The 17707-nt window shown below is 40.2% G+C and overlaps 1 protein-coding gene across 1 annotated transcript; it reads right to left on the bottom strand.

The window, feature by feature from the left end:
* Positions 1-10862: 10862 nt before the first annotated feature.
* Positions 10863-15169, bottom strand: LOC125262598 (CD209 antigen-like protein C). Its single transcript, XM_048181441.1, has 5 exons — positions 15127-15169; positions 13300-13653; positions 12974-13098; positions 11186-11292; positions 10863-11103 (listed from the first exon to the last, which is right to left on the bottom strand). Exons 1-5 carry the CDS (start codon positions 15167-15169, stop codon positions 10947-10949), a joined length of 786 nt encoding a protein of 261 aa, XP_048037398.1. The 3' UTR covers positions 10863-10946.
* Positions 15170-17707: the final 2538 nt, after the last annotated feature.

Here is a 17707-nt window from a genome sequence, read left to right as displayed (position 1 = left end):
CACAGGCGGGATATTGTCATTAAACCAGCGGACAAGGGCAGTGCAGTGGTGATCATAGACAGGCCGCAGTACCTACAGGAGGGTTTAGGGAATCCAATCCGAGGCCAAGAAGATTTTTTTGCTTCCGAAAGTACACAAGCCCAGTGACAAATGGCCTACCCCGTTTTTGCCCCCAGGTCACCCCATAGTCTCCGACTGTGGGAGTGAAAGCTATAGGGTGGTGGAGTTCATTGATTTTTATTTAAATCCCTTGTCCACTAAGCATTTAATTTATGTCAAAGACACTTATGATTTTTTGAAAAAAGTAAAGCAACTTAAGGTGCCTTCGGAAGCTTTTTTGTTTTCATTAGACATAGATAGTCTTTATATGAATATAGAAACTCCTCTTGGTTTAAATGCAGTACGAGATTGCGTTGCAAAATTTCTGAATACCTCCAGACCGGATGATGCAATCCTGCAGAACCTTGAGCTAAGTCTTGCAAAAAACGATTTTGTGTGAGGGGGCTTTTTTTATTTGCAAGTTAAGGGCACGGCCATGGATAAGAGGTTTGTGCCGCCCTATGCAAATATCTGCATGGCGCAATGGGAGGAAACACTATTCCCCAAATGCCCCAAATTGCCGCTTTGTTATCTCCGGTTCCTGTTATGGGGAGTGTGGCACCATGGCCTGCAGAAGTTTCAAGTCTTCCTGCAGGTACTTAATTCACATTATGCTTCCATCAAGGTAAAATCTGTAATGGACAAACAAGCCATCGATTTTCTGGACACTACGTTTTGTAAGGGACATGATTTTCACATCACAGGACAGTTGGATTTCAAAGTTTTTTTCAAAGAAACAGATACTCATGCACTGTTACATCACTGTTACCACACTTTAGATGGATTGTCTTGGCACAACTGATCAGGTTTAGGAGTATTTGCTCTCAGGATAATAGCTTTCAGGAGACTAAGCAGATTCTGTTTAAGGTTCTTCGGAGAAGAGGCTATTCCAGGTCGCTGTTGCAGGCCATTTATAAGGAACATTGTGAGTCTAGTGCAAATCCGGTTGCTCAGTACCCCCAGTCTGACACTGTTCGGGTCCCTGCGATTTTCACATTCTAATCGGCTACTGTCGGCCTGGCATGATGAATCAGGGGCAACTTCACACAGACTTTGACAGACACCACAGCAGGGGAAGATTTTTCGCTTTTGGCTGCACAGCCAAAATTGGACAAGCGTAATATCAACTTGAGGGACTTGCTAGTCCATAGCAACCTCCCTAGAGCCAAAGAAAATTTTCGGCCAGTCAGAAATCTCTGTGTTATCAAGGCCTTTGGAGGGCGGGAGGCCTTTTTTCTGCCCGACATCTCTCTAAATGCGGAGAACTGCATTTGCTTGTCATCAGATGTATTAAATGTGGCAGACAGTATGTTGGCAAGACTAAAAATTCAATCACGGCTTCACCAGCACCGGTCCCTAAAGATGGTCCCTGTTGGGGCATTCCAGAAGAAACGGAATTCAGTGCTTGCGGATCCAGGGTCTGGAACATCACCCAAGATGGACTAAGAGACAGAGATGTTTTAGGGAGCATCTATGGATCAAGAGATTGAATACCAGCCTTCCGAACAGCTTCAATGAACACGAATAACAATCAAGGAGGTAGTTTTTTATTTTATATTATAGTTTTTGTTAGGGGTGACCCTGAATAGTCGACGATTCAAATCTTCGATAGGAGGAGCCTGATTCGACTACCAATCTCACAGTCGAATCGTCGCAGAGGTGTTATGAGAGAGATATGGGTGCACTCAATATCTGATTTTACATAGACATACTGGTTCTTTCCCAATAGGTTAATATACAGCCTATTATGTTAATACCATAAATAAAAATGTGAAAAGAAAGAAGGTTTTAATAAACATTTTTAATGTGCGTGAATAAATCCAACCACCCCTGTGACCGATTTAAGTTTCACTTCCATGATCCGTGACCAGCAGATGAGCATTTTTGCGGCAGGGATTAAATCTTCAACAATGTCAAAAAACGTATGATGCAAGTTGTGCCAACAGTTCATGTCCTAGAACTCAACAATGACAAACACTGCGGCGCGCTTCTGCCGGCCAACGCGCTATTTGAAAGGACCCAAACGGACACCGGCAGATCGCGTGAAAGAATGGATTTTTCTCTCTCAATCAGGTAGGGTAGATACAAGTGATTTCAAAGTATTTTAGACGGATCTAATTTGATTTTTGAATGTTTAGCTAAAAAGACTGCCTCTGCCTCTGTCTATTGTCTCTGCAGTTAAAAAGACAAAGTTGACAATTCTGGCTATACTTTCGTTATTTAAATAATTTCTTTAATTTTAATTTATTTATTGATCACTCTGGGTTATCTAATTTAACTATTTGTGGCTTGTGTTTTGAATATATGTTCCCCTGCACTTCAGACATTTTGCAGTTTGACTCGATCATATTTCTGTTCTAATTCAATTCTGTAAATTAATGTTTGATAAAAAAAAATATATAATTTTTTTATTAAATTAATTTAATTTTTTGGTGCATCAATGTTGCGCTGTAGAGTTAAAGCTTGATTGCACAGACAGTTTAGCCTATGTAATTTGATTTGCCGACATATGAAATGTATATCTGCAGTGTGGCTTTTCTGCAGTTATTTTTATATATATTTTAAGGTTTATTGATCTAAAATGTTTTTATTCGTTTTCTTCTATAGCTTTGAGAGTGTTCTGTACATCGTGGCTGTGAATGTTTATCCAGATTGCCTTTCATTTGTTTAAAAAAGATAAAATCATTATCAGTTGTCGTCTATCACTTGACAGGCAGTTTGGTCGGTTTATTAGAAAGACGTTTCTCTGTGCTGTGAAAGAAAATAAAAGTTGTCTTAAGCCGCGCCCGCGGGTAGGCTATAGGCATTAGGCCTACTTCATTTTCCGTGTCCCGCTCCATCTCGTGCACAGTTCAGCGCGCGGCTCTTTCAAAGTCCGTGCGCACTCTCTAGTGGACTGCTGTTTTTCAAGCTCAAATCACTAACCTAACTATATCTAACACTAAAACTTTTCTGATATTAGAGTAACAATTACAGAAGAATAAAATAAATCATATTTTGTTACCTTTTGGAGCTTGAAAGGGCTCAATTTGAGCAGATGTTTTATGCCATCATCACTGTCCTCGTCAGAGCTTATTTCCCAGTAAACTCAGAAAATAGGCTAGTTGTATGTTTGAGGTACTTTCTCTGCAGTAAATCACTGAGCCATTTAATGTTTTGCTTATTCTTTCATTTTCTGAGTGAATCATCACTTCATCATTGTGTATCAGACATTGACACCTTGTGGAATAAAGGTGAATTGCACTTATTCCATCATCTAAGATTCAATTATTGTTGTGCAGAAAAAAAAAATATATGTACACTCATACACACCTCAGATCGTTAGCAACCCTATACCTCCACAGCCAAGGATAAGCGACTGAGAATAAAGAGACAAGGCCTTTATATATAGACTCAAACGAGGGGAATTCCAAAGAAGATGACCTCAAGTGGTCAGATAGTCTATAAAAGGCTGGAACGTGAAGAGAACAGGGGGGGGGCTGCTTCTCCGACACCAGAACCAACGTTGATGATGCCTTCATCGCTGATATTGCCTTGACTGAAGAACCTTTTAATACTAATACTTTATTTAATTATGTGTATAGATGTTTTTAGAATCTAATGTTAAATATATTATTGTAATAAATAAATGAAATTATAACATTATAACTAAACTCGGCCTCATGTGGCATTAATTTAAGTCGTTGAGACAGACTGTCTTCTGTCTGATTCTAAGTATTTTAAAGTGCTTATAATTTAGATCAAATTTGACTTGCTTACCAGAGAATAATGAAGAATAAGGTGAAGGTGTTTATCCCCCTACCTTATTTCCTTCATGAGATATTACATGACAAATTAGAAAGATATGTAAAATATCCCTTGAACGCATTTTTTGTTTGCCTTTTATTAGCAGTTTCTCAGCATGAGAATGTCCAAATTTATTTATTTATTTATTTTAAAAATTTTCATTTTAGTTTTCATTTAAATGATAACCTTTTGACTCTCCTATAATTTTGGAGTTATAAGTCTTTACTTTTTTGTATGTCACTGAAAATGCCTTCAGTGTTTAAGCGGTTAAGGGTCATTTATCTGTGTACTAGATGTAATGGTGAAACAGTACTGAATCAACATTGGACCAATTATATGCCTGGAAAATGGATATAAAGGAAGATATAGATGAGGCAGACTGGAATGATGCGTCTCTTAAAGCACAAACACAGACAATAAATTCAAGGTTTAACCCATTTGTGCCCAAATTTTTCAAAATGGTTTCATGCATATAGTCCTGTTAATAGTGTCGGTAACACTTTACTTGAAGGGGTGTGCATAAGACTGACATGACACCTTCATAATCTTGACATGACACGTGTCATGAATATGAAGGAGGTTTTATGAATGTTTATGACAACTGTCATTAAGTGTCATTCGCTCAATTATGTCATTTTTAATGCAAAGATGACATTGTTTGAGATGTCCGAGTTATGACAACTTGACATAAACCAACACATCATAACCTGTCAGTGTCTTTGTCATGACAATTTGACATCATTTAGCTTTATGGGTTAACATTGCATTAAACTGTCATGTGGTTGGTTTTGACATTGGCTGTCATGAGGCCATTATAATAGTGTCATGAATATGTATCTTGAGCTCAAGTACAGTGGTACAAATTGAACTTGTCATTAAAATGTCATTAAGTGACAATACTCTGACAAATAATTTTATAACAGCGTCATGACTATTTTTCATTTCATGTTTTTTTTTGTTTTTGTTTTTTTTAAGTTTCCTCCAACAGAAGGTCAGATAATAGACAATTTCAAATTTTAATATTCAAATATGTTGTATGCACCCCTTCAATGTAAAATTTGAATAGGAGGAGAACATTTATGCATCTAACTCAAAATAACTGCTTTCAACAGATCAACAGATCAATAAAAGTCAAAGAACATTCAATGCGAACACAAAAAAGCTGCATCTAGCTTATAATCTCTTGAATATGAAAACACAACAAACAACAAATCCGTTTGTCTTAAAGTGGTGGAACATAGTGCAGAACAAAGTGCAGCCATTAAGTTGCTCCAACAGAGCATTGTGAATTAAAATATTAAAATACATTGTTCATTAGAAAAAATTACATCTATATGTGACCCTGGACCACAAACCCAGTCAGAATTCACACGGGTATATTTGTAGCAATAGCAAACAATACATTGTATGGGTCAAAATTATTGATTTTTTTTCTTTAATACCAAAAATCATTAGGATATTAAGTAAAGATCATGGTCAATTAAGATATTTTGTACATTTTCTACTGTAAATATATAAAAAATTCTTTTTGTGAATGTATATACATTGTTAAGGACTTCATTTGGTCAACTTTAAGGCAATTTTCTCAATATTTCGATTTTTTTTTTTTTTTTTGCAGCTTCAGATTCCAGATTTTCAAAGAGTTGTATCTATATGTGGCCAAATGTCATATCATAACAAACCATACATCAATGGAAAGCTTATATATATTCAGCTTTCAGATGATGTATAAATCTTAATTTCAAAAAATTGACCCTTATGACTGTCCAGGATCACATATAACAAACAAACAAAAAATAAATTAATTTAAAAATAAATTAACAAATAACAATATATAATATATAACAATATAAAATATTATTATAAAAGCACTAAACAAGACCAATAACCTTGATTTATTAACCCATTAAACACAGTATACCCCATTTCCCCATTATATATGTACTTACAAGTCATTTGCCCACCGCTTGGACATTTGACAAAGTATACAAAAAACTATAGATCTCTTGTAAGATTTGTTTTGTTTGGTTGCTTCTAGAGACCCTCATGATTACATAGATATATATATGTCAACAAAAACTTCTTAATATTAACATGAAAATTACTTTTCTTTGGGAGGGTTTGCCTTCGCTATGCTTCCTGGAAGTAGGGGTAGGAAGTTGACAGCCTCATGTCACAGAAAGGAAGTGAATACCTTGTTTTTGTTCTTCAAATCCTTTATTTGGATGTTTTCTTGCATGTCATTGAGAAATAAAACATGGAAAACATCTAGAAAAAAACTTACAAAAGGAAAATGACAACCATACACTGCGGCAACTATAGTTGCCGGTGGGCTAAAATGGGTTAAATTACTTCAATATAAATGGTTCATGAGAAACTATATAACGCCTGTCAAACTTCATCAAATGTCCACTAATATTCCACACGTGTGTTCTAAATGTTTGGACGATAAAGGGACACTGTATCACTGCCTCTGGGAATGTCCAAAGATGCAAAACTTTTGGAAGGAGGTTATAAAATGTTTATCAGACATGTTTATTATTAAAATTCCTTTGAATGTAAAACTTTGCATTCTTGGAAGATATCCAATATACACAAATCAAAACAGATTAAACTTATAAACTTTGGTCTCCTTCAAGCCAGAAGAGTTATTGCATTATGCTGGAAGAGTATGGATGCTCCATCTATGAAAATGTGGAGAAAGGAGTTATCAGACTGTATCGGACTGGAAAGGCTAAAGCCGGGCACACATTTAACGACTATCTAAAACTGTGCTCAACATACAGCGATTGTTTCCTGCGACTGAAGCAGATTTAAATACTTACACGTGGAATTTGAACACCGACTGTAATCGCAGACTGAATGCAACTGGCTCTGACTGGATGCGTTTGAGCGCGATCAGTCATAAGCATCAATTTACATTCATAATCGGCCTTATAATCGTTAAGTGTGTGCGTGGCTTAAGACTGTGATCAGCTATGGGAGATAAATATCATCTAAAATATATATATAATATATCTATATATTTACTTATTTTATTAATTTTTATCTTTTTTATTCATTTATGCATTTCTTATTTTTAAGAAGTGTAAATTGAATATGTGTATGTAAAACAGTGTATGTGTAACAGTGTGCACTTCGGTAAAGTTGGTTTTATATTCGCACATTCGGACTTCTGATAAATTCAGACTTTCCAATAAATGTACAATAAATTAATGTTTGCAAACTTTAAGCAGCGACATGATATTGACAACCAACGACTGTCAACTTACAACATTTTTCAGTTGATCAAAATAGGCAAGTATTGTTTTAATGGCATATTTACTTGTGAATGTCCACTGAATGTCCAATGTAGTGTGATTAACAAGACTATTGAATACGGGTGTCCGAATGTGCGAATATAAAACCAACTTTACCCAAGTAGTGTGTGCATAGGCAGATGAGGACGAAAACAAATAAAGTTCAATATAATAATCCAAACAGGTAAAGTACAGATCAGAACAGGTGGTAGAGTTCACAAACATGACGTGAAATGAGACCATAAAACAAAGAACTAAAACAGAGTGACAGAAATACTGTGGGTAATTGGTGAACACAGCTGAACTGAATGAACTAATAATCACGGTAACCAAGGAGACAAACGAGTGACGGGAATCAGAACAAAGATACGTGACAAATGCAAACAACCTGAAACTAAATGAAAACTGAAACTAAACTGAACATAACGTGACAGTATGATTGTGTACTTGTTCTGGTGTTTCATAGGCTATTATATGCCTAGCTGATGTGTGTTTATAAAATAAGAAAAGGACAATAAACATATTGGGGAAAAAGGCTAGTGCATTGATAATCAGCTGAGTTAGATTGGGTAAAAAAGTTTTTTGACCCCTACACCCTTCATCCCTTCGAAGCTCTCTCTCCGGAGGGTAACCCATTTGAAGGGATTAGGGCATGAGCCCTTCCGAATGGAATGCAGGGACAGTTTGATCGGTTCATCTGCATTTACTGAAGTAAACGAAGTTAGAGATCAGTTGAAGCTATAGTTTATTAACTATTAACAGATATAAGTAACTGCTGTGGTAATCAGATGTCCCATTTTGTCCAAAATTAAGATGAAATGATGCTTGCTGTGCACACTGGTGTGACTAGAGATGTGCAACATTGACAAAAACATTAGATCAATCTGAGATTTTAATCAATAATGACAATTAAATGATATTTTGCTGAGTGTGTTACTGTGCTGGTACCTTGTCAGGTTTGGGACTGTCGTGGACAGCTGACTCGGGAGTTTGTAATATTCTTCATATTCTGTGTGATGGTCAGTTCACAGCAGTAACAGAAATAATTTTTTTCCCAGTGTTTCAACTGATTTTTTACCTTTTAGGGGGGTATTTTACCATTATAAATCATTTTTTTAAGCCAAATTATACATGCAAAATCTTTTATGTCAATTTCATAAATTTAATCAAATTCAGTTATAATAATAAGACACAATAGGACTGTTGCCATTTCTAACGTCTGGATAAGATCCGTCGTAGTCAACCAACTTTGGAATTTTCAGAATGCTTTTAGCTAGTGATGTTACGTTCTGTGCCGAAGCTTCGGAGCGTGTGTCGAGAAATCCCGGAAACTATGCAAATCGAGCTGCAAGACAAGACAAAGAAAGTTTTTCCTGCCAAACATTGCACCCTGACCATTGGTTGTTTCAACCAAGGAGGCGTGTTGGTTTGTGAGTCCATAAAAGACAAGCACAAACATTTTTCCTTTGTCTCTCGATTGTCCCTGAATTGTCCATCTCCCTCTCATGCACGTCTCTCCCGGACATCTCGGGTGACCGCACTTCCATCACGCGCTCATCTTTTGGGACCACCATCTCCGGCGAAACGAACTTTCAAGTCCTCAGTTCAAATCTTCCCACGGAAACGGAAGAAGCAGCAGCACTGAACTGAAACTCTGCATGCAAATTAACTGCAAGTACTGCTTCTCTATCTTAGATGCGATAACAGTCATACGACTTAATGATACTGATTCTTTGCTGGCTCTTAAGGATTGTCTGTAAGTTTTGCTACTTGTCTTCTCTCTTTTCCTGTCTTTACTTTTGCTTTTGTATATATGTATATCCTCTGTGCATATTTAGATGAATAACCTCTGTATTAGTAGTTTTCATATATTAAACACATTATATTCATGCTCGATTGTTCTGCTGTTCATTCAGAAAAACTGCGTCACTTCTTCGTTTCGTTTCTGCAACACTGCTTTATGCTTTGATGCTGTAATAGGAAGTTATTCTCGTGGCCAGAGAATAACATTCTTTTTATAATAGTCTGTGAGAAAACTAACAGTTTGCTGGACAAACTAGGATAGTTTCTCTAAACAACTATTAAACTAGAACTAATCATTTATGTAATTGGTTATAATTCATTGTAATTAATTCACAATATATGTGCATAATTCCCTCTTGGGTCGATATATAAGGCTTTATGATTTATTATATTCATATATTTCACCCATGAATTGATTAAATACTTATAATATCGCTAAAGATTTATTACACGACTAAATTAAATAAGTCCCAACAAAATTCATCTTTGCAGTAGAGGAAACAGAAGCTGCATCTGAAGTGGCATTTAGATGCATTTACATAGACAGTTTAATACAGCTCTGAGGTGACAAATGAATAACCTGCAGTTACAAATGCATAAACAATCTTTTGATATTTTAAACAAAACGTTGAATACTGATATTTGAAATGATTTAAAACATGAAAGGATACAAAGTCATTGAAATTCAAATGGATGATTCATTCAGGAATGAAGCATTTGTCTATAATAATCTATCTTAGTCACTGAATCATTAATTCAACTGATTTGTTCAAAAATTTGATTCATTCAGTAAGCAGTAACCACAGAGATGCAATTGCAGTGCTGTCGCTTTGTTTTGAACTATTTTCGTTGGTGAAATAGGCAATATGGTATCTAAAATACAAGTCACTTAATATTAACTTGTATATTAAAATTGTATAAAATCAGTGTCACATTTATTATCATGCTGATATCTGGATCTGGAGAAAAACTGCACTCTTCGTGTGATAGGCCTACTTATTAACTATATTAAAATGATATAAATATGACTAAATATTGCAGCGAAAGCGTGCATTCTAAATCTTAGCCTATCTACAAGACTATCACATAGTATATGTGCACAGCACTCTGGGTGTGTGTGTGTGAGGGATATACTCGATCAGATCGCACATTTTTAAAACAACAATTACTATATTATAGCAGATGATATTTATCGCACACACCCCTAGCTGTGATTGCTCTTTCCTATCCTCAGTACATAAATAAACATTATTTTTATAATCGTCTATTTATATACAACATCTCTCATCAGTCAAACCTTTTATTAATCGAAAATCCTAACGTTGTATGATATGCACATGAATAATACGTTATGAAGTAAACATAAGAATCCATCAATACCTAAAATAAATGTTTATGTTCACACTCGGACTAAACAAGTTGTTAAACTATAGCTTCACATGACCTCTAACTTCGTTTACTTCAGTAAACACAGATGAACCGATCAAACTCTCGGAGTGATGTAAACTGGGCAACAGCTGATCATGTAACACCCAGGTAGGCACGCCCTCACGTGATAATGATTGGTCGATTGATAAGCTTCAATCTGATTGGCTAAAGAGTACGAATGACCCGTGTGGGAGGTGTCTGGAGCCAGGATTGTCTCAGAAATACACACACACACAAATCCAAGTTGATTCACACGCGAATCTGAGTATAAAGTCATGGGTTTCAAACATTCAAAACTTTTTGTGCACAGTTGTATATCTATGAATTGTTTTTTGCATTTGCGAATTGTATTTTATGAATATATAACATTATTTTGGGTGTGTAAATTGCTTTTTGTGAATGTATTTTTTTTTCTGCACACGTGAATTGTTTTTTGTGCACGTGAATTAGGTTTCACGCGTGAATTATAATCGAGACACATCTGTCTCTATAGTTATGAGTGTAATTAAAATATATTTAATTGCTCATTTTTTAAATATTTTTCTCACAGATCCATTTAAAAGCATCATTACAGGGATAATCATGCCACTTTGATGAATATAACACAGCACAGTTCTCCGCTGTTTGTCCTTCTGGTTCTCCAGATGCCCAGATCCTGAAAGAACAGATCAGCATTAGATGTTCAGTGCTGCTTTCTGTGTGATATGATACTGACTGTGAGATATGATCATTTATTAGAGAATAATCAGTTTAATTCAGTGATTTCTTACTCATAGGTCATGTTGGTGCCATCAACCCATTTCCATCTGCCCTCCTCATCACTGTCAGTCAGACCAATCCAGACTGTAGTACCATCAGATATCTTTTTAACAAACTCCTAGTAGAATGAAGCAGGAAGTCACATTTAAAGGGTTAATTCACCTGAAACTGAAATCCTGTCATCAAAGTTGTGTATGCTCCACGCAGCGTGTAGTTCTCCAGCTAACCAGCTAACAACAATATGTGTTTAAAGGGATTCTATGTAAGATTTTTACTTTAATAAATCATAAAAATACCCCAATATGTTTGCAGATATTGAGGAAACATGCTAAGTTCACCTACTTGTTTCTCAGAAAAACAACGCTACAGCCAGATATTCTACTTTGAAAATGTGTGTTCTGTGTCGGAATGTGTGTTTTTGTTTTGGTCTGTGCGAAACCTCGTGCTGCAGTTTATCCAATAGTATTTCGACATCACAGGTTGCCAGTTGGCGGAAAACACCGCGTATTGCAACCATGGAAACCAGCAAACAAACTGGGTCAGAGAATCCGGCAATAACGTCAGCTGCGCGTTCTCGCTCTTTTCTCTGTCACGGTGAAGTGACACACACCCGCGCGGGCGCCTCCTCTCTCTCTCTCTCTCTCTCTCGTCTCATTCGCTCCGGTTAAATAGTGTTTGTATAGCGCATAATTTTAGTAATTCCTGCAGGTTTCGCAGTCACACAAGCGTGCGCACTACTGATCTATATTAGTGAAGCGTACAAGCCACGCTCAGTCTCAAACAGAGTCACAATTCCAAAATATGCGCCTTCCTGCGCTTAAACTGTCAAATACATACAAAAGTATGTCAAAACCAGCGGCACAGGCAATCTTGGCGAGTACACAGATAAACACTGTCAGTTTTTAATCGTTAAATAGCTAAGAAAGTGAACCCATGTTGTGTGTAGCAGTATTGGGTCCATTGAACACCGTTCATAAACTCTTAAAGGGACAGCAGTCCAATATTCCTGCTGCTGTCTGTCATGTTAATCAAAGAACAAAAGGCAAAGAAAATCACTTTCTGCTCTTTACTGAATATGTTTTATAACTTTAATAGTAAGAATTATTTGCAATTAAGACTACAGAAATTAAGGTAACCAATGCAAAATAACACAATGTGTTATTTTACATTTAATTACTTTAATTTCTGTAGTATTTCTTAACTGAATAAAAACCCAGTTAACCCAAAAAACTTAGTTTCATAGCTCTCTTTATTCTATTGCATTTATTTGAGCTGTTTATATTTTATTACTGACTTTTACTTGTTTTGTTTTTTTTATGAAAATAAAACTCTGCATTGAAGAAAAGTAGATTTTTGTTTGTATATGTTGTTATTTATAGTTCTTAGAAAGAAAATCGGAATCGGCAAAAATATGTATCGGCCGATCACACTAACAAAAAACGGAAATCGGAATCGGCCAAGAAAATTGCAATCGGTGCATCTGTACTAAAAAGCCTCTGAATCCATCTAAAAATCTCTATGAACAACAGCATATCAAAACTCATCAGCTTACAGTGTGTAAGTCTCCTCAGCTTTCATTGTCAATTGCGCTCTCTATTGTTGCTGGCAACCATATGCTGTAAAAGCTGGCAACCCGCGTCTTTGAACGAGGGGGCGGGCCAAACAATATTTTGAATTTGGACTGCAGTACCTATTTTGAACACTGGGTGTCATTATTACATAGAGCCCCTTTAAGGTCTGTGTTGGTGAGTAGACTGTGAGCAGCACAACCTTTGGTGTCCAATCTATCTTTCACTCACGTTTTCTTTATTGTCGTCTATGATGATCAGATCTGCTCCTCTCTCTGTACAGTATCTTCTGCTCTCAGTCCAGTTTCTCTTCTCAGAGGAAATGAAGTAAAAACTGGATTGATAAATATATCCATCTGTAAACACAACCAGATCATCGACTAGTACTTTTTTCCACCTGTATTGAATTATGATATTAGTTTATGATAGTGGCACTTAATATATATATTAAGTATATATTGGTATATATAACTTGATGTATATAAAGAAAGTGCAAGTTTATGGAATGACCCCATTTAGATATTTAAGTAAACACTTGTACTATAATTTAACATTACCCATTTCATTGAGCATCTTTCTCAGTTCATTTCTCTCCTGATTGAGCTGGTCTCTTTCTTTAGTTAATTCATCCCTTTCATTTGTCAAGTCTATGTTCTTGTTTAGTAGCTGATCTCTCTCATTGGTCAGGTTTTTGTTCTTTATTTTCAGCCCATCTCTCTCTTCTGATAGGTTGGTGATGTTAGTTAGTAGCTGGTCTCTCTCATTGGTCAGGTTTTCATTCTTGGATATTAAGTGTCGTCTCTCTAGAGTGAACGTGACACACAGCACTATGACTGCAGTCAACAGAACAAACGACAGCACCAAACACACTGCAGCTGCTCTGGAGCTTCTGATCTTCACACAAACACTTCCTGAAAATGACAGATATCAAGATGAATGTTTTCTCAATTACTAATATGGTTTCTTTTGGTTCAGTGTTTATATTGCCATAAACAGGCCAGGGTTCCCATGTGCCTGGAAAGTACTTGAAAAGAAATATTGGTCCTTGAAAGTGCTTGAATTATTTTGTAATACATTTTGTGAAAATTATAAAACAACCCTCTTAGGCGAAATCTGTTTGGTTACTGACATTCTTCCAAATATCTTTCTTTGTGTTTAGCAGAACAATGAAATTCAAACAGGTTTGGAACAACTTGAGAGTGAATAAATGATGACAGAATTTTCATTTTTGGGTGAATTATCCCTTTAAAAAGTCAGAATTGCATGATTATAAAGCCACAATTGTGGCTTATAAAGTCAGAATTGTGACATATAAATTGCAAATTGATTTTTTTTTTTCTCAAAGCAAGCAAATATAATGTAAAATACTGTTCGATGCCTGTATCAAGGGCTGTGCCCATAGAGTAATGAACACATTATTGTTTTATTGGTGTATATCCCCATTTGTAAATGCAGTTCCCTTTCAGTCGGTCACGTTCGACGTACGTCAGTAGTGACCGACGAATTGGGATATCGCTAGAGAGCCCTATCAGCTTCGAGTGAACTAAAACAAGCCAATGGAATTGGCGTGCGATATTTGCATAATGCGCACTGCCTCCGACAGGTGTATATAAATAGGAAGCAGATGCAATCGCACTCTGTCTTTCGCTTCGGAGCCAACAGTTGGTGTCCAGCTTCAGACTTCACAAGAGTGAAACTAAACAGCCTTGGAGATTCAGCGTCTGTTTGTGTTGGCGTTAAGGCACAAGAGCAAGGTCGCGAGCTTCCCGGGGAGCCTGAGCTAAGCTCTCAACTGCTGTTTTAACAGCAACTGAATTCCCATATAAAACGCAGTTGTATGTTGCGATTTGGGCCGGTTCCTCCCGGTGTGTTCGGGGAGTGGTGTACCCGAACACATCGCGTCACTCCCTGTGTGCTTCAGCACGAGAGAGCTGACTCTTCCCCTTCTAAAAGAGTTTCACAGACAGACACTGCGTCTTTTTCAAGACGTCATTCTGTCTGTGCGTTTCTGGAGGCGGTCGTTTCCTATCCTCATTGACGGCCACAATCACTTTCTCTCATGTCTGCTTAGCATGCTGAGACTGTGTTTGTGGGTGGTTCATATTTTCTTATGAGAATATGCCCACGTCGGCGCGTTGTTTGTCTCGCCTTTCTCGTAAGGGCTTGAGCGTTCAGCGCGCCGTGTGCCGTCGAGCTGCCGGCACGCGTTGCCATGGCAACCCTGCGCGTTGTCTGGCGCTCTAGATGCACGGTCGAGACTCGAGTGCCTTTAATGAGGTGGAGTCCCCTCACTTATTCCCCGATCTAGTTTATTTTTCTGAATCAGAAAAATACTACTTTGGTTAATAAGCCTGGGTGACCAGAGGATCACAGTGGGGCTATACCCGCCGAGTCATTCTCCGTGGGCCCCCCACTCCTCAAGTGCATCGCAAACATGCTGTGACTATGTCTGTGGGTGGTTCATGTTTAGTACAACATGGCCACGTCGGCGCCCAGTGCGCCGTGTGTCGTCCAGTTGGACGGCCACATTCACTGTCCAGACCTAGCATCTTAGTCTGGGCTCCAGCAGAGGATCAGATGCCGACTGCTACATTGGAGAGAGTACTGTTGGGCTCTGAACATGAAGATGATGCTGAGTGTCCCACTGTTGTGATGTGCTCATGCTGAATCAGATTCAGACTTGACAACCATGCTTTCCCGGGCCCCTGGGGGCGTTGTGCGACGCGTACTCGCCTTGCCCCGCCCCTGTCTTAGCCCGGACGTGCATGGAAAAACTTGGCAGTTTGTGGCCTCTTTGGTATCAAATATGGTACGCCAAGGGGGCCATAATCTGCATTACAAGTTTTTTCTTTCTCACTACCCTTTAGGGTGGGGTGGCAGTGCTACGGGCACACCACCTCTGCCCTGCATGGGTCTTGGCCCCTGGCAAGTCCGTGGTACGCCAAAGCACTCATTGCATGTGGGTAGTTCTGAGTCAGGGTTGAGCTACGCATGACCCAGGTCATAGAGCAGGCCCCTGGCCAGACAATGTCCACTGTGGTGGTCCGGAAACACCCCTGGCTAGTCTTGCTGGGATGTGTCGTTGTCAAAGTACACTTTCTCGTCGCACTCATCTCACAAGCTGGCCTAAAACCCAGCCCGCCCCCCCCCCGCAGCCAACCCAGTTGGTTAGCAGGAGGCGATCCTGGGGATATGGCGACCTGAAGCTGAAGTAAACAGTTCTTTTCCCGGAGGAGGGCCGGGTGGAGAATTCTGGTCTGTTCCGCCGCTGGCTCTCCGGAGTCCAGCGGTACCCACGAATAGAACTGTTATCTGATCCTCCAGGTCCCAAGAGGGTGTGGCTGGTAGTGTGCAAGGCCCCGCCTTGCCGCTCTCAGCCCTCTCTCACTTCACCATCCAGGTTCCAGTGTGGTGGTTCAGGCCGCACCCCATGTGCCGTCTCCCATTCACACTGCTACCTCGCAGAGTCTGACCACACTCCGGGCCGCTTCCATGCCGTCCGAGTCGGGTCCCCGTACTCTGCTGGTGGCTGTCAGCGTGCGAGGCCCTGCCTTGTCACGCGCAGCCCCCCCTCACATCGCCAGCAGGTGGCAGTGTGATGGTGCAGGCCGCGCCCCGTGCGCCGTCTCCCATACGCACTGCTGCCTCGCAGAGTCTGACCACACTCCGGGCCGCTTCCATGCCGTCCGAGTCGGGTCCCCGTACTCTGCCTCGCTGCCCCACCCCCGGTGCGCCTGTGGTGCCTTTGGTCCTGCTGGCTCGGTGTCTGGAAGCGTGGATAGCGCTCCCCAGCCCGTCCAGCTGGCTCATTCGTACCATCAGACTCGGCTATGCGATTCAGTTCGCCTGACGTCCCCCGGTTTTCAGGGGTGTCCACTACACTCAGGTGTCACTGGACAATGCACCTGTTCTCCGGGCGGAGATTGCTGTCCTCCTGGCGAAGGATGCAATCGAGCCGGTCCCTCCAGCCGATATGAAGTCGGGGGTTTTACAGCCCCTACTTCATTGTACCAAAAAGGGCGGTGGGCTACGGCCAATCCTGGATCTGCGCGTCCTGAGGCGGTACCTTCACAAGTTGCCGTTCAAGATGCTCACGCAGAAGCGCATTTTCGAATGCGTCCGTCCCCAGGATTGGTTTGCAGCGATCGACCTGAAGGACGCGTACTTTCATGTCTCGATTCTGCCTCGCCTCAGACCCTTCCTACGGTTTGCGTTCGAGGGTCGAGCATATCAGTACAAAGTCCTACCCTTCGGGCTGGCCCTGTCACCCCGCGTCTTCACGAAGGTTGCGGAGGCGGCCATTGTTCCCCTCGAGGAACAAGGCGTTCGTATTCTCAACTATCTCGACGACTGGTTGATCCTGGCCAGCTCGCGAGAGCAGTTGTGCGAACACAGGGACATGGTGCTCACCTCAGCCGGTTGGGTCTTCAGGTCGACTGGGACAAGAGCAAACTCACCCCCGGGCAGAGGATCTCTTATCTCGGTCTCGAGCTAGACTCGGTCACCCGGACTGCGCGCCTCACCGAGGAGCGCGTCCAGTCGGTGTTGACCTGCCTGAGTACGCTCAAGCGCAGGACAGCGGCCCCACTGAAACTTTTTCAGAGGCTCCTGGGTCATATGGCATCTGCAGCCGCGGTCACGCCGCTCAGATTGCTCCATATGAGGCCGCTTCAACACTGGCTCCCCGTGCACCGAGCTGCCGTCGCACCCTCATCCGGTGGTTGGACCCCTCGTTCCTGCGGGCAGGAGTGCCCCTGGAACAGGTGTCCAGGCACGCTGTGGTCTCCACAGATGCCTCTGCCACCGGATGGGGGGGCCACGTACAACGGGCATGCAGTGTCGGGTCTGTGGACGGGGCCTCAACTGCATTGGCATATCAATTGCCTGGAGTTGCTAGCAGTACGTCTTGCACTGGGCCGCTTCAAGAAGCTGCTGTCAGACAAGCACGTACTGGTCCGCTCGGAC

Source organism: Megalobrama amblycephala, linkage group LG2 (genome assembly GCF_018812025.1).
Source record: "Megalobrama amblycephala isolate DHTTF-2021 linkage group LG2, ASM1881202v1, whole genome shotgun sequence".
In the NCBI taxonomy this organism is placed as follows: Eukaryota; Metazoa; Chordata; class Actinopteri; order Cypriniformes; family Xenocyprididae; genus Megalobrama; species Megalobrama amblycephala.
Note: the sequence above shows the minus strand (reverse complement) of the source record. Positions and strands in the feature narration are given on the sequence as shown.

Coding starts and splice junctions, on each gene's coding strand:
- LOC125262598 (XM_048181441.1), bottom strand. CDS start 15,169: ATGCACTTGAGGAGTGGGGGGCCCACGGAGAATGACTCGGCGG. Junction 13,654..15,126: donor CACGGAGAATGACTCGGCGG/GTATAGCCCCAC, acceptor TGTCATTTTCAG/GAAGTGTTTGTGTGAAGATC. Junction 11,293..12,973: donor TAGACGACAATAAAGAAAAC/GTGAGTGAAAGA, acceptor TCATTCTACTAG/GAGTTTGTTAAAAAGATATC.